The 25,839-nt window shown below is 36.7% G+C and overlaps 1 protein-coding gene across 6 annotated transcripts in view; it reads left to right on the top strand.

Annotated features, from left to right (window-relative positions):
- The first annotated feature begins 851 nt into the window (after positions 1-851).
- gsap (gamma-secretase activating protein) overlaps positions 852-25,839 on the top strand; it is a 33,613-nt gene continuing 8,625 nt past the window's right edge. For all 6 annotated transcript variants that reach the window (XR_008355686.1, XR_008355687.1, XM_053476411.1 and 3 more), the window contains exons 1-24: positions 852-1,241; positions 4,035-4,105; positions 4,984-5,040; positions 7,970-8,039; positions 8,696-8,743; positions 9,645-9,733; positions 10,752-10,824; positions 10,937-10,986; positions 11,922-12,020; positions 13,760-13,816; positions 13,901-13,947; positions 14,049-14,128; positions 14,540-14,617; positions 14,708-14,782; positions 14,967-15,059; positions 16,768-16,988; positions 17,244-17,313; positions 17,411-17,490; positions 18,070-18,150; positions 19,145-19,279; positions 19,448-19,506; positions 19,723-19,754; positions 20,184-20,245; positions 21,296-21,391. Coding sequence is in view for 4 of the 6 variants with exons in the window: in XM_053476411.1 (XP_053332386.1) it covers positions 1,154-1,241; positions 4,035-4,105; positions 4,984-5,040; positions 7,970-8,039; positions 8,696-8,743; positions 9,645-9,733; positions 10,752-10,824; positions 10,937-10,986; positions 11,922-12,020; positions 13,760-13,816; positions 13,901-13,947; positions 14,049-14,128; positions 14,540-14,617; positions 14,708-14,782; positions 14,967-15,059; positions 16,768-16,988; positions 17,244-17,313; positions 17,411-17,490; positions 18,070-18,150; positions 19,145-19,279; positions 19,448-19,506; positions 19,723-19,754; positions 20,184-20,245; positions 21,296-21,391 (1,911 nt within the window). In the remaining 2 variants the exon portion in view is untranslated. The remainder of the gene's footprint in view (positions 1,242-4,034; positions 4,106-4,983; positions 5,041-7,969; positions 8,040-8,695; positions 8,744-9,644; positions 9,734-10,751; positions 10,825-10,936; positions 10,987-11,921; positions 12,021-13,759; positions 13,817-13,900; positions 13,948-14,048; positions 14,129-14,539; positions 14,618-14,707; positions 14,783-14,966; positions 15,060-16,767; positions 16,989-17,243; positions 17,314-17,410; positions 17,491-18,069; positions 18,151-19,144; positions 19,280-19,447; positions 19,507-19,722; positions 19,755-20,183; positions 20,246-21,295; positions 21,392-25,839) is intronic.

Below are 25,839 nucleotides of genomic sequence, written 5' to 3' on the forward strand. Positions count from 1 at the left end.
TAAAGAACCATAAGGAATTACCTTGTATAAGACATCTTTTAATCCAGTTAACTCTAAAAGTATTGATGGTGTCTGCAAAGTCTAAGAAGTCAAGGCCCCCTTGAGTTTTACAGCCGGAAAGCACATCCTTTTTAAGTTTATGTGGTTTATTTCCCCAAACAAAATCCAAGAAAAGCTTACTTATATCGTCAATACATTTATCATTTACAAAAAGAGAGAGGGACGGGTAAACTAAATGAGAAAGACCATCTGGTCTTTGGATAAAAGGACTCTACCCTCCAAACTCAGATCCCTTTGAAGCCAACTGCTAGAAATGAGTTTTGATTTAACAATCTTATCATTAAAATTAAGATTTTGCCTAGATACACTATTTTTAGTTAATTGAATACCTAAATATTTAATCGTATGTTTTACCGGAATATTATTGAAATGAGAATCATTACATTCGTAAAGTGGCAATAATTCACATTTGGCGATATTTAATTTTAGACCAGACGCATCTGAAAATGGTTTTACTAACTTCAAAGCAAAAGTCAATTGGGTTTTGTCTTTTAGAAATAAAGTAGTGTCATCTGCCAGTTGAGCGATCTTTATTTCTCTATCAAAAACAGATATTCCTTTAAACTCTGGATCATGCAAGATACTAAATGATAAAAGTTTAGTGACCAGCAAAAATAAAAAAGGAGATATTGGGCCGTGTGAGCGCTGGTGTCACCCTTGCTAATCAGAGTAATCACGGAACAATATGAGCCCGCCTCTTTTTCAGAGGGGGCGTGTTTTAAACAAGAGGTTCTAAAATGCTGAAACTGCTCGAGTCAGTGCTCCGTGCTGACATGTAGTGTTGAGAGCACGTGAGCCAGTCGCGCGCATAGACACACTAAGCATGTCCGAGGTTTGTGTGCGCGCGCGCGTGCTTAGAGAAGGTGCGTGACGTACGAAATTATGACGCAGCCGTAAATGCGGACGCCGCCGCCCACATGTGTGACTGGATGTACGGACTGTAAAGTTTGGCAGGTTGACATGTCCGCTAAAATCCCACCTGGTTTGTTAAACACTGAGAAGTGACACACCGGATCATTTCCTGACTCCAGTCAGCAGTTTGACTCCACCGTGTCTGAGACAGGAACACACACACACACACACGGGGAGGAACATGCTGCAGTTAGCGACAACGTTCGACGTTAACAGAGACGTTGTTCCGGGACTTTTAGCGAAAGAGGACATAGTTAGGAGCTGCAGAGGTGAGTGTGTAAAGCTTGAGCAGGAAAAGCGACTGAGCGGTAAAACCTCGTGAACACCAGCCGGAGCTGATCACTGTGGCCGGGACTCAGTGTCACATTCCAAAACCGCATTAATGAAACGAAATCTTCAACACACGAGACGTTTCTGTTCAAGGTGTTGTCTCCTAAAAAAAAAAAAAGAATGCTTAAATCGTTCAATTAGTATGTTTTGGTATTGTCGGGAACTCCTGCAAAGTGTTTAATGACATTTTGGACGCATATTTTTAATGGATCAGGACTTTACTATCATCATCATCATCATCATCTGTGTTTAACACATTATAAATACATCATATTCATGACATGAGTAAATAACAATCTTTAAAAACTTTTATCCAAATCCATCTCACCTCGGGATCTGCGTGCATGGAGTTTCCATGTTCCCCTCGGGTTTATTGGGTTTTCTTCCACAGTACAAAAACATGCAGATTGGGTTAATTAGTGTTTTCAAATTGAATGAGAGTGTGAATGTGTGTATGTGTGCCCTGCAATGGATTGCCACCCCGCCCGTACCCTGCCACATGCCCTAGGTCTCCTGGGATAAGCTCCAGGCCCCCAGGACAAAGCGTTATAGATGATGAGTAAGAGAGAGTAAGGGTCAAGGCGAGTGTTCCCCAGGAAATTGCAAAAGTGCATACACTCGCACCCCATTTGGAAACACTAATTAGCCTACACTGCATTACTTTGGTCAGTGGGAGGAAATCCACCCAGCATGAGGAGCACATGCAAACTCCATGCACACACACACACACACTGGAGGTGAGATTTGAACCCCCAACCCAAGAGGTTGCGAGGCAACAGTGCTAACCTCTAAGCCACTGTGCCTCCTTCTGTGGGGCCAGGGGTAGCTCAGTGATTAAGGCATTGGACTATGGTTCAGAAGATCCCAGGTTCAAACCCCACAACCATTGCCACTGTTGGCCCCTTGAGCAAGGCCCTTAACCCTCAACTGCTCAGATGTGTATTGAGATAAAAAAAAAAAAAGTAAGTCACTCTGGATAAGAGCGCCTGCCAAATGCCTAAATGTCCTTCAGAGCAGCCTGCTTAAGTAACAATTACAATAAAATAAAAAACAGCTGAAACATAAATCATATTTTTTTCATTATTATACATTTACATTATATTAATGCAGCAACAATCCTTGAATAATATTGTCATATTTTTCAGTCTGTTTCTTTAAACAATTTACAATAGAAAATTTAATTCACAGAAAATCCTACAGTGTCTTATATAACTGTAGTTTAGGTGTTTCATGAATTCATTTATGCCTCCATAATATCTCTTTATTTATCACATGATTCAGGTTAAAGTCTAGGAGAAAATAAATGAAACTGACCTAATGATAAACATGTACATGATTTAAATTGACTTTTATATTTATTGTGTAGTAGTAGTACATCCTGTCTGTATTAATCGTATACATCATAAATATGTAGAATATATTAGTCATGACAGTTTTATAACTATAAAAAATAGGCCAATCTCATATAATCTTTCCTTTTTTGGGATTTTAGGGTCATCTTCCTGTTGAAAATGACCACTTCCCCTTATATGATGCCTCATGAAATAAATTGTGTTATTAAAAAGCAGTTTGACTCAAAATATTACTAACAGAAGTTTTGACTTGAAATGATCAGGCAAGAAAATAAATGCAAAGTTTAATTAAAGTTTAATTCTACTCGAATTCACTCTTTATAATAATTTATTTTTAGCATACACCCCAGGTCAGCCATAAGATTGAGATAATTAATGTTATTTTACCTGTTAGTGGTCATAATGTTATGGTTGATGTTGGGTGTATGCCAAATCAGCATTAAGTTTTAGAGCAATTTGAGCTACAGTAGCTCATCGAGTTGGATCGGACTACACAGGCCAGCCTTTGCTGGAACATTTTTGGAAAGTCCTGACCACTGCAGACTGGACTGCAGACATCCCACAAGCGGTGCAGTTTCAGAGATGACTCTTGTGGGCTGTTCTAAGTTTTCAGTGGTCAGAACTTTCGAAATATTTAAAGGAAGGAAAACTCCAAAGTGAACAGGATTTAATGCAATTGATGCATGTGGGGAGCGAAGGCTGGCCTGTGTAGTTTGATCCAATTGAAGAACTACTGAAACTCAAATTGCTCTAAAAGTTAACGCTAATTTGGATAAAAAAGTGTCAGGACAGAGTGCATAAGTGTTTGTTATGTATGGGCCTGCAGACCGGTCAGAATTCCCATGCATTCTGTCTGCATTAACTCCGAAGTCAAGCCGCCGGTTTGGTCAGTGTTCTGCCGGGCAATCTTAGGTCCTGCCATTTATATAAATGTTACATTCACACATAACACAGTTGCACTGTTGCAGACCAAGTACACCCTTTCATGGAAACAGTATTCCCTTATGGCAGTGACCTCTTTTAGCAGGATAATGCAATCTGTCACATTGCAAGAATGGTTTAAGATTGGTTTAATGAACACAACAAGGAGTTCTCCTGATCTCAATCTCGATCCGAACACATACAGTATGAGATCCGCTGAACAACCAAGTCTGATCCATGGAGCCCCCACTGCAAAACTTAGCACTTAAAGGATCTGCTTGGTACCAGATATCACAGCACACTGTCAGAGGTGTGGTCCAGAGAAGTCCATGTCTATATTGGGTCAGGGCTGTCAAAGCAGGACCTACTTAATATTAGACACATGCTCATAATGTTATGACTATTGTGTATGAGAGCTAATATTTATTTTTTTCATGTTGCATGTTTTGTGCTGTAAAGAGAATGTGCTGGTTGCTGACACTCAAATCCTCAACTTTGAGAGGGATGAAGGTGTTGTGTATTGCTGGAGAGTGAGTCATTGGTTTTCATAAAATCATTTGATTTTTTACATGTGCTTCCATAAACAAGCAGAACTTACAGACACAGGAAAAAAGAATGTAAACCCTCTTGCAATTCTGTGTTTTGATTTATCAGGGCCTAAAAATAACTGTCTCTTCATCAACTTCTAAAGTCTAAATAATCTAAGGTGACAGAAAAACCCACAAGAGGTTTCTGGATATAGTCATTTTTGTTCAACAGTTTTTACAACATTCAGAAGCCAGGTGGCTTCATTAGTGCTGCATTCTATACTTCAGTAGCATGTAGAACCACATTTAGCAACAGTATCTTGAAGTAAATTCCTTTGTTTCTTTGGGTTTTTAAATCTGTTATTTTTTTAGACAATTTAAACCACACTTTTTACAACACTGCTTCAGTTTGTTGATTTTTGAGGGAATTTGTTTATACACAGCTTTTAGATCCAGCTCTAAGATCCTGCCACTGTATCTCAATGGGGTCGAGGTCTAGGCTTGGCTGGAGTTAAGTTTATCATTAATAAATTTACATATTTCATTAGTAACATCTGGCCACACAATCTCTTAATGACTGTGTAAGTAGGCATGATGTACTTAACTCGCCACATAGTTTCTGAATGTTGGTTTCCTTTCTGAGAAAATATAAATATATATTTAAATCTGCAGTGTTTTTGTTGTCACATGAGATTTATGTAAAAAAATAACTGGTAAAGACCAGCTAATTGCTATTCAAACCCTGATAAATAAAAACCTAAATCTTGTAGGATGGGTGTCCATTCATTTTGCCAATTTTGTAAATGAAACACAATGAAACAAGCTCAAACACCAAGAATATGTCATAATTCCATTAATTGTCTTTTGATTGGATTTCACAGGGAGCCACAGGGAACACTAGAATTGGCAAATATGACCCTTATACCAAACAAAATAAGGTATGTTGATTGTTTTCGCTTATGGATGCACATGCAGTTATTCACATGCAGTTATATACACATAAACCTGGAGGAATTTCTCTGTACAGACACATAAAAAGGTTGACAGGTTAAAAGATTGCATTGATTTAATAAGTGGTAAACTTAACATGCACTTTAGCATGGATAAAACACTGAGTATGCCCAGATGTTTGCAAGAGGGAAAGTTCTAAATGACTTTGAAAGAGGGTTCTTTATTAAGGCACAAATTCAAGCAGCTTAAACCATGAAGACCTGATCAAGCTGACTAATAGGAAAGTCAATTTAGAATATGATTAGGATTTTATAATAGGGTTGTATTGCGGGAAAAAAACTTGAAAAAAACTAGAAAAACAAATGCACAAGTGTTTTTTTATGTAACCTTGTCTACATATGTGTGCAAATAATCATATGACCAAGTTAGTCATTCTGTCTCAAGAATATGGTGCAGGATGATTAGACCATATGATTATTTACACATCTGTGTAGCCAAGGCCTATAGTTATTGCACTGCTTAGGCATATAGTATATGATAGTAGTTATTCCACTGTGGGAGGTGTATGTGTAGCAAGCTGAAAGAATAGTACAGGCTGTACCCTAGAAATGAGAAAATGTGATGCTCTATTTATCGTTCACAGTTCAAGAGCAGAAATATAGAGGCCAAAAACAATAGAAACCTCACTCATCAGCTCTAAGAACCAGACAGCAGGATTGAAATTCAGAAATATGTACAGTACATATGTACTAGTGTAGGTAACCTTTTGATCATTTTCATAGGTTCATTTTGGTTTATTAATGTCTGTAAATTATTAAGACAAAATGAATCTATGAAAATGTCCAAAACATCTGTTCTTGATACAAAACATACTGTACACATTCATGTTTGAAGCACGGTGAAGGTAGTGTCATGGCTTGGTCTTGCAATGGCTTTTTCTGGAACTGACTCACTAATCTTTACCGATCATGTAACTTAGAATAAATTCAGAAGTCTACAAAAATATTCTTTTTGCCAAGAAAGATAGCACCTCACCTGTGGCAGCCTGTTGCAGTAGCTGCCATCCATCGTGGTGTTTTTTTTGTTTCTTTTTAGTATTTATCAATTTATTTTTCTTTTACTTGTGCTTTGCTTTGAATTTTTCACAAACATTATGGATACTGAGTATCTTACATGTTTTTTATTCTTAGTTCTCCCGGTATTTTTAATATTCTTTCTGGCGGAAAGACATGTTGTCAAACTTACACTGGAGCATGGCTCCAAATTCCTGACAGGCTGCAGAGACAACGCCGAGGATGCAGGGCCAGAGCAAAGCACATAGCGAAGAGAAGAAATGCAAACATTTTCTTCCTTCTGTCAGTATGGGAAACGGTCACGAACCCTGTGTGAACTGACCAAAGCACAGTGGGAATATTGTGTTTACACTGGGAATACAGTTGTTGTGTACTTTACTAAGACATGGCTGCATAAGTTAATATTTGACTCAAACTCCACCTGGCCTTGGAGACTGCAGAATGAGCAGTAAGAAGTAGGGAAATTCCAGTGTTTATTACCAACAGATGTTGTAACCACAGACATATCACATATCTGTAGCCCAGATATCAAACTGTTAGCTATGAATTTGCATCCGTATTATTTTCTGCAAAAGTTTACACCCATCATTATTATCGTAGTTTACACTCCACCAACCGGAGCTGCCGGTGTTGTGTGTGATTCACATCACTGCCAGATTACAAACACAACATCCTAATGCTTGCATAGACGTCTCAGAAGACGTCAATCACACTTATTTTTCTTGAGCACTGCCATTGTTTTGAGGTTTCGCCATCAGTTTGCGACTGTCCCACAAAAGAAAATAATAACGAATAACTAAATAATGACCTAAAATGTCCTTTCCCTTCTTGGCAGATCAGAATACAATCTGTTTTTTCTTAGCCCACCTACACACCCATCACCCTGTTGTGTTGAGTTGGTGGTGGAGAGAAGAAGGTCACACATACTATTAACCATCATGGAGAACACCTCACATCCCCTTCACAACCAACTGGCTAAATCGTTACAGACACATAGAATGCTACGGGAAGTCTTTTCTGTTAACTGCAAATAGACTTTACAATTACCTTAATGTGCATTTTTTTTAGATTCCTACCCAGCATATTTTTAAAGAACTTTACCTGTTTCTCATTGATGGAAGCAGATGAAAGAATAACAATAACAACCCTTTTCTAATTGTGATTTTTGTTTTTTAACCTAGCCTTATATTATTATTAGCCAATATTATTCTACACATTAGTGCTTGTATGTTATTGCATAATCTGTGAACTGGCTACAGCAAAGTTACAATTTCCCTTTGGGACTAATAAAGTTATCTATTGATCTATCAATCAATCAATCAATCAATCAATCAATCAATCAATTAACTTTGGAAGGAACCTCATCATACAACAAGACAATGACTCAAAACACACTGCTAACACATCAAAGGGCTTAATCAGAGGGTTAAGTCAAGTCTTTAACCCAACTGAGGAGACTTTTACCTCCTGAAGAGGAGACTAATGTGAAAAACCTCTAGGGGGAAAACCTGTGGTACAAGTCTGGAAAGCATCACAAAAGAAGAATGTAACAGTTTGGTGATGTTGTTGGGTCACCGCCTTGATAAAGTTATTTCAAGCAAGGGATATGCAGTTAAATATCAAGCATTTGTGATGAGTGAAAACATGCAGTTGTTTAATCTGTGGGTTGTGTCTACATAATAATATAAATAAATTCAATAAATAATAATAAAATAATAATTCCATAAATACAATAAATTCCAATTTTTTACGTGTTCTTGGTAATGACCAATTTTCATTTATTTTATGTACAATAATGTAAATGTATGTTGCCAACTTAAGGCTTTTCCTTCTCTTTTCACAGCTGCTGTATACTTTTGACAAGCAAGTGTGCATTAACAGTTGCTCTCTAAATAAAGAAGAAACACTGCTGGGTAGGTCTTTCATTCTCGGGCATGTTTATATCAGCTTAGTGCATGTTGTCTCTAAATGTTGCAGCCGAGTCTCTGGTTGAATTACATATTTTCAGTAGTAGAAACGTTGCATAGTGCATTATCAAATACGGCATTTTACATTTCCATGTAGTTATTGGCAGACATTAAAATTTAGTGATTTCCCGGTGATGGACAAATTCAGGGACCTTGACTTTGCAATGCTATGCAATTTCGAAATTGCATTTGTGATGTTGTAAGGAACGCAGTTTTGAAAGTAATAACAGTGTATCATGTGTTTAATGAAGCAACACTCTGCTACCCTTGCATACCACTAATATTATTTTATTGTTTGAAGCCATGCTTCGGGATTTGTGCTCGGGCAGCTAATGTCTAGCCCCTTTGACCATAGCTGTAAAGTTTCCTCTATGCTAATTAATCAGTGATGCAGAGCTGACAAAATGGTTAAAGGCTCTGAACTGCAAACTGCCAGCTAAGCTTCAGTATTTTTTGTCCATCACCTGTGCAATTGAGGTACAACCCATAGCCTTTTTGCAGGTTTAATAATTCTCTGGTATATCCAGCTTTGATTTCAATTCAAAAACTTCTATTCTCATGCAAATAATGTTATAGTAATAACAAATTTCTGTCTGCACCAGTGGTCAGTCTGACACGGTCAGTGCAGGGAGGAGAGGATTTTAAACCAGGTATTTAAAACACACACACAAACACACACACACACACACACACACACACACACACACACACACACACACACACACACTAAACTGAGACCTAAAATTAAAATTGAATTAATTTATTGAGATAAATACACATAGACATAATTCAAGAAAATAAAAGTTTTATTGTTATTATTTTCACTTTACAGAGCTAAGGATTGACCCATTCATCTGTTATTAGTTCATATTTAAATAAGTCTATTTTTGCACATATACTGTAATTTCTGTGTGCGTCATTGATTTATGCTTAATTTACTCTTTTAAGGGTTTTTTTGGATAGTTTAAAGTACTTAAACACTCATCAAGAATATATTATAAAGAAAGAAGTCATGTATGAGATAAAACATTGTATTTTTATTGATCTTCTCTGATAACATGACTTCTAACTGGGATTAAACTTCTCCAACTTGATAGCCATCACAAATGGTGGGTATCTACAGGCAGTAGCCAATACTAGCTTTGTGCTGGTGGTGAAGAGTACTCCAAATAGTAATGGTGGTGGTGTCTGTGGTCTAGTAAAAACAGAATGCCACAGGATAGTAAACACACCCTAACTACTAATAAATTGTGCAATTGTGCAAAATTTAATTTTAAACATGGCAGGGTGAAGGTGAGTGCTAACATTAAAGTTCTTAAGTTTAGGTATTGAGTACATGATTTCCATTGGTTCATGTTACACAACATACCATGTCAAAAAACAGCAACAAAACCAAAAAAGGAAAAGGAGAAAATAAGAAGTGGAAAGTATCCACTGATAAGCAGCAGCCAAATTCGGAAATCATTCCCTTTACTGGATGTAACAGTTTTTCTGACAGAACTATATTACAAGTCCTTATGAAATATTTTTTCTCTTTCATTCTTTTCCTAGTTTCAAAATACTTGACTCTTCTTATTGAAATACATCCCATTAACAACACTAAGGTTATAAAAGCTGTGGATTGCAAGGTCAAAGTTCAGGTAGGCTACAGTCATTAATTACTGAATAGCGGTCAAATGTTTATTCAGGTAAAAAATTTAAGAAAAAAATAAACATATGTAAAATGTGAAGTGTAAGACCCACACGTGCCATCAGTAGAGCTTGAGTGTACCCTGTCATAAATTTTACAAACCTGTACATATGTCCAAAAGATTTTTTTTTAGCTGGTTTTAAGAATGGTGGTGGACTAGGGTGTTAGGTTGCTGGTTGTTAGGTTGCTGGTTATATACATTATTTGTACTTAAGTATTATATTTTTCCCTCCCAAGAGAACCAAGTTTACTGCTTACATTTCTTAGTTAGAATAATAGTACAACATTTAAATGTCTTGTTTGGTCACTGACTGTACATTACCCATCCGCTATTAGGAGTCCAAACATTTATTGAAGACACATTTGTTAACCTGCACCAGTGCTAAACACCAATCTAGTGTTCAATCTAGTCTAATCACAATAAATTACATGAGTTGGGATTTATTAGTTAGAAATATTGTGTAGCATTCATAAGAAATACTTTTAATAATGATTTTGACAGTATTTATATTTTACTTTATAATACATTCTCAGTATTTTTCCACCCCTGTTAACATAACTCACCAATGTCTGTCAAGGTATTCAGTTGGGTCAAGATTTGCAACCTATTCAAGTGAGGCCTCATGGCCCTTGAATGGGAGCATTTTGTTTTATTTGGAAGAGGCCACTCATAGGATAAAATGATCCATCAGGAAAAAACACTGTTGTTTTTGCAGTGACAGTTTCCTCTAAGGGTAAACGTGAACTTGAACCAGTCTGACAAAATTATTGTTTAAGGACCAGCTTTAATTTGTCACCTAGCTGTACATCTGTGTCATGTATACAAGTAGACTTTGTAGTGATAGCTGTTTTATTGTTCAGATATAAAATTCCAGTATATTGATGTTGTATATTGTAATTCTTTTCACTGTTAAGTGCAGAGTAGAATATGTTCCTGATGTTGTGAATGATTGTTTCATTTTCTTTAGTTTCTGTATCCTCACATGGCAAAGAGCGCTGAAGTGCTGGAAAGTCATTTATTGGTGGCAGCAGAAGATGGATGTAAGTATTTTTAACAAATTGTTTCAACAGCATTTTAACATTTTCAACCACACATACTAATCGTTAAACCATATTTTAATGTCAAATGTCTTGATTCTTACTTTTTTATTAGATATTGACCACTACCACATACAACTGAGGAGGCAGGAAGGCTATAAAGTTGTGAGTCCATCTACTGCATGCTGTATATATTACACAATGCAGTATACACTACTGTATATGACCAAAAGTAAAGGAATACCTGACCATCACCATTTGGAATACGTGCCTTGGAAAACCATACTAAAACCATCTGCATTAATGTGGAATAGGTCAAAAACCTTTGGCCATTTAGTTAGTGCAGTAAAATTAAATTGCAGTAGGGTAGAGTCAACACAATTTTAACATTGTCATTTTTTTTTTACCAAGTTCACAAATTCAACTTTTACTTTTTACTTCCATCTGAAAGATGCAATAAGGGCAGGGAAAAAAACTCTCTGAGACAACATGCGAGAGAGGCTCAGCAGGTAGCGCCTCCTTGTCAGGGTGATATCACATATCAATAACAGTAGGCGGAGTGAAAAAGAGAGAAGGAGAGAGAGAGAGAACACAGTATTTGGTATCCCCTTTCCTGTAGTGCTTAAAGGAAAAATAGGGGACTCCAGCAGGAGCTAGCTATGACACCATAATAAAAGGTAGTGAACACTTGATGCTGTTTCATCAACAAACCTGAGTGAGAATAAGATGGGCCATGGATGGCATTCAAACATTTTAACATGACATTCAAAGTTTACCAGAGCATGTTTATAGCCCAAGATTAGTTAAATAATATTTCCTTAACTGTGCTTGTAATGCTACACTTTCTGCGGTAACTATCTAATTGTACCAGCTATCTAAAATGTAAAAAATTACATTCCAGACAGAAGTTTTTAAGAATATTAAAGTTCAGTTGTGAAATCGATCAAAGTGTTTAATACATTACACAATCATTTTCCTGAAAATTAATGTGATTATTTTTACTTTTAATAAATGTAGTTGAGGGCTTTTTTTTTTAGCCGCAGTCTTAAATTTGATAAATATTGAGTTGTAGAGAATGTTTCTGATCTCCCATATAACAGGTGATCTCTGAGCATCTGGTGAAAGACAGAGTGACAGATGAGTTCTGCTGGGTTCAGTGGGATTCAGACACTCAGAGACTCTTCTTCCTCACAAGCAGGGTTAGAATTTCCCTTATGTTCTTTGTAGCCATACTATTAGGAGTAAATTTTCTTCATACTGTACATTAATGAGAACTAGGCATATAATGAGCTCATTTGGTGCTAGATTTTTGTCTGTGTTATACAATGGGCCTCATTTATCAAGCTGGTTATGAACATATTTAAACGGCAATCATTCATAGGCGCATGTACAGTCGTGGCCAATAGTTTTGAGAATGACACAAATATTAGTTTTTATAAAGTTTGCTGCTAAACTGCTTTTAGATCTTTGTTTCACTTGTTTCTGTGATTTCCTGAAATGTAATTTCAAGCACTTCATACGACAATTACATGACATTTATGCAAAGAGTCAGTATTTGCACGGTGCTCCATCGTGCTGGAAAATGCATTGTTCTTCACCAAACTGTTGTTGGATTTTTGGAAGAAGTTGCTGTTAGAGGGTGTTTTGGTACCATTCTTTATCCATGGCTGTGTTTTGGGGCAAAATTGTGAGTGAGCCTACTCCCTTGGATGAGAAGCAATCCCACACATGAATGGTCTCAGGATGCTTTACAGTTGGCATGACATAGGACTGATGGTAGCGCTCACCTTTTCTTCTCGGGACAAGCCTTTTTCCAGATGCCCCAAACAATTGGAAAGGGGCTTCATCTGAGAATATGACTTTGACCCAGTCCTCAGCAGTCCATTCACCATACTTTCTGCAGAAGATCAATCTGTCCCTAATGTTTTTTTTTTGAGAGAAGTGGCTTCTTTGCTGCCCTTCTTGACACCAGGCCATCTTCCAAATGTCTTCACCTCACTGTGCATGCAGATGCGCTCACACCTGCCTGCTGCCATTCCTGAGCAAGCTCTGCACTGGTGGCACTCCGATCCCGCAGCTAAATCCTCTTTAGGAGACGATCCTGGTGCTTGCTGGACTTTCTTGGACGCCCTGAAGCCTTCTTAACAAGAATTGAACCTCTTACCTTGAAGTACGTGATTATCCTATAAATTGTTGATTTAGGTGCAATCTTAGTGGCCACAATATCCTTGCCTGTGAAGCGATTTTTATGCAACGCAATGATGGCTGCACGCGTTTCTTTGCAGGTCACCATGGTTAACAATGGAAGAACAATAATTTCAAGCATCACCCTCCTTTTAACATGTCAAGTCAGCCATTCTAACCCAATCAGCCTGACATAATGATCTCCAGCCTTGTGCTCGTCAACATTCTCATCTGAGTTAACAAAACGATTAGTGAAATGATCTCAGCAGGTCCTTTAATGACAGCAATGAAATGCAGTGGAAAGGTTTTTTTTGGGATTAAGTTAATTTTTATGACAAAAAAGGACTATGCAATTTATCTGATCACTCTTCATAACATTCTGGAGTATATGCAAATTGCTATTATAAAAACTTAAGCAGCAACTTGTCCAATTTCCAATATTTATGTAATTCTCAAAACTTTTGGCCATGACTGTACACAAACGAATTTGGTGTTTGTTAAAATTCCCTTTATGGAAAATTTAAAAACAGTTTGTGTCCTACAGTAACTGCACTTCTAAGTGTATGTAACATTGCAACTGAAAACACTGGCACCTCAACAATGGGAAGCAGCCAAAAGAGGAACTGATTTGTCAAGGGCATGGCATTCTTAATGTTATTTTTGTTATTTGTCCTTAGTCTTATCTTTTTTGAATGTTCGCTGTGTTTATCCTACATTAATAATGTTTTTTATTTTTTTATTTTTTTCATTTAAGGAGAAATATGTTCTCAAGTGTGTCCAGTTTTACTCTGATGACAGTTTTGAGACCCTGGTAAATATATTGATCATTCTCAGTTCCTTGTGTTTAATGACAGGTTAAGGACATATTTAAAGTCTGTTTTTTTTTGTATGACAGTTTGAACTCCCCTTGGAGCTACCTATTAATCCTTTCACGTCTGTGATGTAAGCAGCCCATTATTTAGCTTTATTATTTTTCTTATTTGATAAGAAGTTATTGTTAAATACAAAACAAATGTAAAATTTTTATGTTTTGTTTTGTATAGGTTTATTAATTTTGGATATGATCACTACCAAGAGCGGGAAAGTGAGGGAATGAAACTGAGGGTATTTACAGAGAGAACTGGCAAGTCATTTGATGATCTTTGGTCGTCTTTAAAGTTTTAGAAATGGACATAAATGCTGTATAGTTAAACATTATTGAACAAAGTCAGTGATTATTGCTGTTTTATATTTTTCACTCCGGATAGAATTTGAGCTGCATCGTTCATGTTAGCAATCAAAGTCCAAGTAATTCACAAATATGGCAACTGTACTGGATCAACTACTTGAAATAGAGAATTTATGTGTCAAAATGTAGTAAGCAGAATAAAAAAACAACAGTATACTGTATGTATAACAATAATAATACATACATAAAATAATATAAATAGAATAATTGAAACTATTTTAACCACTTAATGAAAATAACACTTTCCAAAAATGTCTCCAAAAATCTTTTATAAAAACTTTTGTCTTTTGTTTTTTCTTCCCATAGGGATCATGTGTGTGTGCTATAGCCATCCTCAGTGTGGTGTTGAGGATTACACATATACTATTGCATTTGTACACAGCGGTACAGTGCCCTCAGTGTTATTTCTAAATAAACTGACATTTGTGATATTCACATATGATAACTGTTTCGTATATGATTCTTTATATGCAGGTTTCAGTAAGACATTTACTGTAGCACTTGAGCCAGGCAGCATGCCAAACATCCAGCCAATCTTCATCTTTTTGGGTCAGTGCAGAAAACTGACACACATTCTCAGAAAAATAGTAAAACCCTCATATCTGCATTTTTAATTTTATAGTACATTACCCAACAACAAAATTATGTCCCTTATTGTTCTTTTTTTTTTCTGCTGCTGTTGATGCAGTAAACACTAAGCGTGAGTTCTTATAGCATCATCACTCTCCCACAGGTCACTATGTTGTTGTTTATCTGCCTGGCAATTTCCTTCATCTGATCAACTGCAGGCAGCAGGACCTGCTCTGCCACAGTCTCTTTCTGTCAGGTAAGTAGCTCAGGTGACTGCTGACACTGACATGTTTACCCTACAGAAATAAACCAATCTCTCACTAACGGTGTTATTATATCACAATAGATAGATAAAAGATTATTGTGTTTGTAAAAAGTGACATGTGTCTAAGTCACTGACTAAACAGTCTGTGTCCTAAGTGTACTTCTGAGTATGTGTAAACTTGCAACTAAGAACACTTACTTATAATTACTACCCAGTAATTAGCAGTGACACCCACAAAGATGGGAAGCGGCAACAAGATGAGGAACGACAACTTTTTGTCATTTGTCAAGGACATAGCATTCCTAAACCCAGTTGTGCATTTCAGTTTTATTTTTTATAGCAGACATAGCATCTTTACATGACAAGGGAAATCATCTTTAGGCATGTGTAAGAAACCTTGAGATAAATTATGGGATAGGGAAAAAAGAAAAGATGTGAACTATATACACTATATGGTCAAAAGTATTTGACCAAAGCTGTTAATTATTGAATTCAGGTGTTTTAATCGGCCCCCTTATCCCCAGTGAAGGGCAATCTTTATGCTTCAGCATGCCAAGATGTCTTTTACAATGCTATGCTTCCTATTTTGTGGAAACAGTTTGGGGACAGCCCTTTTCTCTTCCAAAATGACTGTGTGACTGTAAAGGCATTGTTTAATGATGTTAGGGGTCGGGGGTAGCTGAGTGGTTAAGGTGTTGGACTGTTGATAAGAAGGTCCTAGGTTCAAACTCCACCACCATCAGGTTGCCGCTGTTGGGCCCTTGAGCAAGGCTTTTATATAATGAGATTTAAAAATGTAAGTTGCTCTGAATAAGGGCATCTGCCAAATGCCATGAATGTAAATAATAAGTTTGGTGTGGAAAAACGTGAGTTGCGGCACAAATCCCTGACCTCAACCACATTAAGCACCTTTGGGATGTGATAAAACAGGGAGATCTGGCCAGGCCTTCTCGTCCAACATTAATGCCTGCACGAATTCCCACAGAAACACTTCAAAATCTTGTGGACAGCCGAGAAGAGTGTTATAGTCTTATAACTATTATTGTACAGTAATATAGTAGAGTATATTCATACTATTCATGTATGTGTGTATACAGATTCATGCCAGGATCACACTGTGTAATGCTTAGAGAAATACAAAAAAACCCAAAAAAACAAGAGCTAAATCTCAGACCCTACAGGCCTCACTAAGCATGTTACAGGGTAAAATTAATGAGAGTATAATTAAAAGATGACTAAAGCCTCTTCTCTCTAAAAAGAACCTGAAACCACAACTGAGATTTAAAAATTTTACTTTATATTTTTTATTAACTATTTTAAAATGAATATTTTGGGGTTGTGGAACAAATCGCTTGAGTTTCCATTATTTTATAAGGAAAATTTGCTTTGATATATGACTGTTTTAATATGCAAGCACACTTCCAGAATAAATTATGCTTGCAATCCAAGGTTTAACTGTATATATAAACGAGTCAGCAGAAGTTTTCTAAAGGTAGATTTCAGCAGATTCCTAAGTAGTCGTCTCACTGAGTGGGGCAAACCTGTTGGACGGCTGTTTTTTTTTTTGTTACATTACAGGCTACAATCACAACCATTTAGAAAGCATTGGTTATTTTTGGTAGCTATGTACCTGTGTGGTGTGTGTGTGTCAGAGTATGTGTGGTAACTCATTGCCTACAATGTGCTCGTTGGCCTGCAGGTGCTGATGCCCATGTGGATCTATTGGGAGTTAACAGTGGTTTAATGAGCGTTTCCAGTCACAAGCTGCTGGATGGGTGGATGGGCAGGATATACACCATTAGCCTCAGCCATGATTTTTTGCTCCAGCTGCTTAGCCCTAACCGGCCCGAGGCACAACGTCTTGCATCACTGCACTGTCTGCTGGTCCACATTGGACCTGACCAGGACCTAGAAAAGAAGGTGGGGTAGAAGGAACAGAGAAGAAAAGTATGGATAAAATATCATTGCATTATTTGTACCCCTTCTAAATATTAGTATTTATTTATGGCCATGTTTAATGATAAAATATATCAGACTCTGTAACATGTCTGTGTCTATGCCTGACTTCTAATTTTAAAGGCTGGTTCTCAGAAACTCTTGTCTGTGCTTGTGTGTGGCAAAAGGGGGAAAGTATTGTGATGGGAATTTTAATTTATATAAAATTCCCTTTTCCAGATCATCTATTGGATTAGTGAAAACATGATGAGCTTTAGTGCTTTTGATCAGATTCAGGAGTTTTTTCTGGGTAAGTAAAAATGGGTGCTTTGTATATATGTAGAGTGGAATAGAGTTGCAAGGCAGCGTAACCATGTGAATTCCTCACCAACCTTCTTTCAACTTAGGTTCTCTGTACAAGACATGCTGTCACCACTCTCTCAGTCTGAACAAAGTGCTTCCATATTCATCTGTGTTTGAGAAGAAGGTAATTTAAACACAGCCTTCTGACAGAACATGCCTCACACACACACACACACACACACACACAAACTTAGGATATAGTAAGCCACAGAAGGTCCCCGCTGAAATAAGTATATTATAAGAATATGACATATTCATAGAAACTTTAGTGGAAGGTTAAATTGTGGTATTTGGTAAAAGGTGTACAAACTATTGAGATTAACTAGCAAAATGGGAAAGTCTCAGGTTATGAAAACTGATTTATGACTTGAAGCATCATCATTAGAAAAAACTCATTAATGTAATAGGCCTTTTATATCAAATAGCTACGGCATGTTTAGATGAACAATGCGTGTCTGTGTACGAGTTATTTTTGGTCATAAAACAAGAAGTGAGAAGCAAACGGGTGTGTGAGGAAGTGAATGTTGAAAAACATTTTCAAAATGAAAGGAGAACTGAATATGTTGACTTGTCCAGAACACACGAGTTGCACACGAGTGCTCCAAGCATGTAACAAATTTACAAAGTGTCCATAAAAATGCTTACGCCTTTGCAGCTAAAGTTACTCGTTTAAAGGATAAAGGAAAATTGTTTTCTGTTGCAGGACCTCCCTGTAGCGCTGACTGCCATTCCTGGTGTGAAGTGCACACCCGAGCTGCTCACTCAGCCAGTAATTAAAAGGAAGGTCTGTTTATTTCTCTTTGGATTATACAGGACTCTGCAGTGTTAAACTAGGATAAAGTCCAGATTTGTGGATGCTTTTACATTTTTATTTGACATGTTATTAAGCATTATGGCACTATAACATAAAGGCACAATTATTTCTGGACATCCCCCTTTTGATGTACAGTGAATATAAAAAGTCTACACAACCCTGTTAAAATACCAAGTTTTTGTGAGCGGATTCAGGGCTGGGCTTTGGCTGGGTCATACCAAAATTTTTATTTTCTTCTGGTTAGGTTCTTTTTCATCTTCAGCTTCCTAGCAGAAGCCTGATGGTTTTGTGCCAACATTGATTAATATTTGGAACTGTTCATAATTCCTAAATTTCAAAGTTCAACCTCGGTTTCATCAGACATCAAACACATGCTTCTGGGAGACTTCAACTATGTTTTTGCAAAATTCAGTGCCATATTTTCACCACTTGATAATTACTCTACTTCATGGTATATGTAATGTCTTGGAAATTATTTTGTAGCCTTTTCCTGACTAATACCTTTTAGCAATGAGATTCCTTGATTGCTATTGAAGCTTTTTGCAAACCACAGCTTTTGGTGTAAGATGCGACTAAGAAAATGTTAGGAAAAGCCGACTAGAACAGCTGAACTTTATTTGGTGTTACTCAGAGGCACTTTAAATGATGATATTGATTCCTATTCAACATGCATTTTTATGTGATTGCTTAATTCTGAACACAGCCCAGTCATAACAGGGTGTGCACTCTTATACAACCACATATTTAAAAAAGATTTCAGTTTGTTTTTCATTTGAGCTGTACATGTTATATGTCACATTAAAGGTGGAAAAAGTTATAAAATGATTTATCTCGGTCCAAATTCATTTCAATGGGTGTGTAGACCATTTATATCCACTATTTATTTGAGTATGTTTGATCACTGTATTACTGATTTCTTGAGCTTTTCTCTGATCTAAAATTGCTGTCCTTTTGTGTGTAAAAGGCCAGGAGTCTGCAGGGCTACTGGAATGAGTTACAGTGGATTATTGAACGGACAAAATATTTTGAGACCGTGCCTAACCCAAGGTACCGTTTCTCCCAGATCAAGAATGACTGGACCAAATTACAAGCAGCACTGGTAAGGGATGAAAACACAATATCTTCTTCTGCTACTACTTTCTTTTGTCCTATATTTCTAGGATTGTCTTGTTAATTTGATCCTGCCAGAGTTGATCTTTTACTTCTAAATTACTAACCTTATTTTTTTGTGAGCAATAATACCAATGACCCCATAATATGGTTACAGAACTCAGAGAAAAAGAAAGCACCTAACTGCTTGCAACAACTTGAGGAAAACACCAAAAAGTACGTGGATTGTTTGTTTATGTTAGAAAGTTGGACATTTATTTAATATAGAGACAACCCTACAAGTGCTTCTCCTAACTACGGGAAAACAGTCTCTCTAGAAGTGTATAAAAAAGTTTTACATTTTTTTATTTGTATATTCTGCCTTTATCTTCCAGTCCACACTAAATATTGTATGGTTTATCTTTCTAAAGCTTCTATTATTCACTTCCCTAGAGTTCTGTCTATGGTTGATACATGGCATTTGGGTAAGTAAAGCAGGCTGTGACTTTGTCTGTGACATGTACAATAATAGCAGGGCACAGAGACACACATACACACACAACATTTTTAAAACTTTGGCCTAATGTTTCATGGCCAGATACTTTGAATCCTCTGGGAGCAGTTTTCATTTTTTTGGGTAACGAATAAAGTATGTAATAAACAGAGAAAACAAGTGCACTGAAAGTAGAGAAATTGTTGTGTTAGGAAAGTCCTCAAATTCCCCCTTTTATTACATATATTTACCCTCATGTTGCACAATAACAAATATTTTGATGGAGTTTTTGTCTGATAGCTATTTTGCCCGGAGCTACAAAATAGTACCTCCTGTTACTGTTTTGAATAAAATCAACAAATGAGCAATACATAGCAAAGCTGAACTCCCAGTGACCTCTGCCTTTGTATGTGGTCCACAGATAAGCGAGCTGTTCCTCTGTTTCAGGAGGTGGACCAGCCCCAGAGGGCACTAGTGGGTCTGGTAAGTTACAGCTCATGTTTAATGAGCTACTCCTAATTAATTTCACCTATTAAAACCTTTAGTTGTGTTAGGATTACTGTCGAGAAAGATGGAGCTCAAGAAAGAGGTGACCCATCCAAATGAGGATGGGTTCCTTTTGAGGCTCATATTTCTCAAAGTTTTTGCCTAATGTCATCTCAGCATGATTTTTTTCTTGCCACTCATCAGAGACAAACTTTTTTCCTTACATTTCCTTAAAATTTATATTTAAAATTTTTAAATTTTTGTAAAGCTGCTTTGCCACAATTACCATTGTTAAAAGTGATATGCAAGTAAAATTGAATTTAACAAAGTGCATTATATAGTATGAAGGCATTGTAATGAATGGGAGTTTTCCTTACTTTATCATTAAAGACCTCGTATTAGCTCTTATAATCACATACCATTCTGATAGTTCTTGTTTATTATGCTTTCACTATTATTTTTATTTATTATGTGGGGTGTTAAAGTCACATTAGGACTTGTCATGGAATTTCTTGTGAATGTATAAGGCATAAAACCAACTGACAAGCACAGTACAGTAATGAGCCTATTAGCCAGAGTAAAACATTTTAAAGGTGCAACTGTTATAAAGAAGGCCTTATGTCTGATAATGATCTCATGCGAGGGGCTCCTACTGTAGTCATTCCCATTAACATTCAGTGAGTGGACTATCTGATTCTTATTCTGAGTCAACTTACGGAAGAGACACATCTATTTGTGGAACTATACACACAATCATTAAAAAAATCACAGTAAAAGAACTCGGCTTGGAGTTATTGCCAGATCCCCGCACTTCAAGGCGATTCCACATGTTTGGGCCATTTAAGGAGTTCCTGGGAGGCCAGAGTTTTTACTCTCATAACTATTCTGTTATTGTTAATCAAAAGTCCTGCTTTGACTTGAATGCCCCTCATCCAAGGCAAATTTTTTATCAAAACAGTTGTATTTAAATGAACTGCTATATTACAGGGATGGAGACATTTAAATGACATATTAATGAATATAATGGTTTGGGTTTCTTTTGAGCAGACAGTGGATAAGCTCAGAGGACATCTGAACAAACATCTGCCACAGCTGGGGAGGAAAAAGATTGAAAATCTGGTGGTGAACTACATGGCCAAGTTGGTGTGTGTTTGCATGATCTCCAGGACAGCTCTTGAATTTTTTAGCTAAGTGTTTGCTCACAACGAGAGCAACAGTTTGCTCACAAACTTGGAAGAGCAGCACAGTTGGATTAAAAAGAGATGACTATGCATAGGATATATTTATTTATAGAAAATAGAGTGAGTTTTAATTTGATGTGATACCATTTCATCTTTCAGGGACACACTGCTCATAAGCATGCTAACTGTTGACTTTAATCTGAAATCTGTGGTCCTTATCCAAATAACATGGAAATAAGTAAGAAATAATAACAAAATGTATATAAAAGTACTCATTGTAAAACATATACAGGTGCATCCCCAAAAATTTGAATAGCATCAAAAAGTTGATCTATTTCAGTATTTAAATTCAAAAAGTGAAACAGGGATAACCACAGTCATGAGATGATTGTAAAATAAGGCCCATTCAAGAATTTGGAGGAGATTTACGTGAAGTGGGCTGCAGTCACTGCTTCAAGAGCCACTATGCACACGTGTCGAGGACATGGGCTACAACTGTCATTCCTTCTGTCAAGCCACTCTTGAACCAGAGACAACGTCAGAGGTGTCTTACCTAGGCTATGAACAGAATTGGACTGTTGCTCAGTGGGCCAAAGTCCTCTTTTGAGATGAAAGTAAATTTTGCATTTTATTTGGCAATCAAAGTCCCAGAGTCTGGAGATGAGAGGAGCGTCCAAGTATTCTGAATTCCAGTGTAAAGTTTGCACAGTCGGTTTAGGCAGCCATGTCATTTGCTGGTATTGCTTCACTTAGGTTCAAGTTCAGAGCAGCTATCTACAAGAAAGTTTTAGAGCACTTCATGCTTCACTCTGTTGACCAGCTTTATGAAGATGCTGATTTCATTTCCAGCAGGACTTGGCACCTGCCCACACTGCCAAAAGTACTAATACCTGGTTTAAGGACCGTGGTATCCCTGTGCTTGACTGGCCAGCAAAGTCGCCCAACCGAAAGCCCTTCTGCAAGAGGAATCTGTAAGAGGAATTAAGAGACCCCAGACTTAACAATGCAGAAGAGCTGAAGGCCGATATCAGAGCAACCTGGGCTCCCATAAAACCTCATCAGTGCCACAGACCGATCGGCATAGCTGCTGCATGGCATACAAAGAGACCCCTGACTAAGTATTGAGTGCTGTACTGTACATGTTTATACTTTTCAGTAGTTCAAAATTTCTGTGTTAAAAATATTCTAAATTTTTTGTAATGTTCTAATTTTCTGAAATACTGAAATTCTGAAATTTTGGGTTTTCATTAGCTGTAAGACATAATCATCAAACGTAACAGAAAAAAGCACTTAAAATATATTAGTCTGTGTGTAATGAATCCATATAATATATGAGTTTTACTTTTTGAATTGAATTACTGGAATTAATCATCTTTTTGATGATATTTTAATTTATTTAGATGCACCTGTATTTCTTGACATAAATGAGTTGTAGGAGCTTGTGCAAGTTTTTCTAATACATGAGATTAATTCTCGATCCTGACTGGTTAGAAAAAGCACACTTTAAGTAACTTACTTTTAAGTTTTCTGGTTGTAATTCAAATGACATGTTTATATTGATATGCATATGTTTTGCCTTTAGTAGTAGTACACCAGAAATTAAACAAAAAAAAGTACAATTATTTAAAATTCAGTATTTCAGAAAATTAGAACATTACAAAAAATGTAGAATATTTTTAACACAGAAATTTTTAACTACTGAAAAGTATAAACATGTACAGTACAGCACTGGGAGGCCTGGAGGGATTGGGGCACCTGGAGGGGGCACCAGCTCATTGCAGGCCACACAAGCACTCACATACTACAGGGAATTTGAAAACATCAGTTAGACTAATTGCATATCTTCTGACTGTGGGAGAAAACCAGAGTACCCAGAGGAAGCGTGGGGAGAACCAAGCATGAGAGAACATGTAAACACCACACACAGACCTGAAGATGGTTTCTGTGGAGACAGTTATTTACAATTAACATAGAATATGAAGAATCCAGTGTTAGCACTTAGTAACAGACAGATATAAACTGCAAATTTAGGTTTTGTGACCATAACAAATAGAGAGGTAAAAGACAGAAAGTGGAGTTATACTGTACGAATGCTTAGATCATAAGCATTACAAGTACAGTAAGCATTACATAACCTACAAATTATCTACAAATACTGTAAATCAGTTAATCAGCATTAACTATTTTCATTAACTATATAAAATTTGAAATTTTAATAATCTCTTTTTTTAAACTACAATTAGGCTTGTAATAACTCCTTATGTAATAACTCCTTTTTCCAGTGGGAAATAATTTAACCATTTAACTGTTTCTTAATTTGCCACTGGAAAAAGGAGTTATTACATGGAGCCTAGCTTAAAGACAGGAAGTCTTTTCCCTTTTTTTAATTATTATTTTTTAATTTCAACTTTGGTTTCTAGATTGTATATCTAATCGTTTAAAGGGAAATACATGGGCACATAATAACATATTAAACAGGAAACTGTCACTGTGAGATTTTTCCAAGTAGGAACTAGATATCTCTGCTGAAACACAGTGAGAATAGGATGTGTTTTTGCTGATGAGACTTCCTGTTATTGAGGATCTGAGAGAGCTTAAAGAGATCCAGTATGTTCTGCATGTACATGTGATGACTGGTGCATGCGGAAACATGCTGAATATATGAATATTTCTCTTGATGAAATCAGGATAGAAAGATGATTTTATTGTTTGGTTCTAATTTATATGAATCCATTGTCATGTAGGACAAAATGTGTTTGATAGTTTTGTAGTAATATTTGTGTTAAATGCAAGATGGTTGCTGTGCTAACATAAAGTGGTTGCTAGGGTGTAAATAGGTGGTTGTTGACATATTCCTGTTGTTTGTTAGGGTGTTGTTAGGTGGTTGCTATGTTAGCCAAAGCTATTGCTAGCATAGTTGGTTGTTACAGTAGGCGTTTGCTATGCACCCATAAGAAATTGTACCACAGTAAAAAGTATTTTTAGCAATGGGATTTAAGTCCCACTAAAGTAAGACAGTATATACACTGTTACTCTGTAAAGTCTGATGGTAATGTCTAAAGTACCACCATAATACCATGGTATAATATGTATAATAGTATACACTTTATTGGCAAAAGTATTTGCTTGCCTGCCTTCACATACATTTGAATTTAGTATTATCCAATTTATAATCCATAGGGTTTTATATGATGTTGGCCCACACTTTGCATCTACAACAGCTTCAACCCTTTTGGGAAGGCTTTGCACAAGATTTAAAAGTGTGTTTATGGGAATTTTTGATAATTCTTCCAGAAGCGCATTTGTGAGGTCAGACACTGATGTTGGATGAGAAGGCCTGGTCTCCACTCTATTTCATCCCAACGGCATTCTATCAGGTTGAGGTCAGGTCTCTGTGCAGGCCAGTCAAATTGGAACAGGAAGGGTCCATCCCAAAACTGTTCCCAAAAAGTTGTTAAAACCTATGGATTACGATTAGATGTTACTTAAGTTTATATGCATATAAAGTCAGGCGAGCAAATACTTTTGGCAATATAGTGTAGTTTACCATAGTTAATTACCTATGGGGTGTTTCTAGACGTACTCCGGTTTCCTTCCACAGTCCAAAGACATGTAGGTGTGGTTAATTGGCGTTCATAAATTGGCCGTAGTGTGTGAGTGTTTGTGTGTACAGTATGTGTGTTGTGATGGATTGGCACCCTATCCTGGGTGTACCCCGCCTCGGGCCCTAAGTCTCCTGGGATAGGCTCCAGGCCCCCCGCGACCATGAATACAGGATAAAGCGTTATAGAAGATAAGTGATTGAGTGTTTCTAGGCGGTTTTAGTCTGATCACAGATGGTTATAAGGGGTGTGACTGGTTGCTTTATCCCGTAAAGTAATGCAGTTTTAACTGCAAAAAATTTTAGATACTAGTTAAAGCATTGCTGAGTAGAAACTGTTATTCCATTCTTTCACAAAACGCTGGAGCTACAGGACAACTTGTAAAAATTCTTGGGCTTAATCTGACACATGGCCCTATTCGAGTCATGTACGTACATACAATGAGGTCCAAACATTTCAGAAAACTTAGTTAAATGCTTCTGTTTTTAATTCTTTTCTCATTTAATTCAGCATCTTAAACCAATATCTTAAATGTAGATTTTTAAAAATGTTTACATGTATTTCAGATTTTCTTATGATTTGGTTTGTCTCCACTTTTTTTGCTTTTAATGACAGTATGCACTTGGGGTTGTACAGAATCCATAAGTTTGTTACAAAACCGTATGATCCACTTAAGATCAAATCCATAGGAGTGTCATCTGATCACACGATCACATGAATAGACATATGATGGAAATATGGCATTTTGTACAAAGCAGATCATTGACATTTAAACAGGAACCTAAAATTATATGGAGTATCAAAAATA

This window comes from Clarias gariepinus, chromosome 2 (assembly GCF_024256425.1).
Source record: "Clarias gariepinus isolate MV-2021 ecotype Netherlands chromosome 2, CGAR_prim_01v2, whole genome shotgun sequence".
NCBI lineage: Eukaryota > Metazoa > Chordata > Actinopteri > Siluriformes > Clariidae > Clarias > Clarias gariepinus.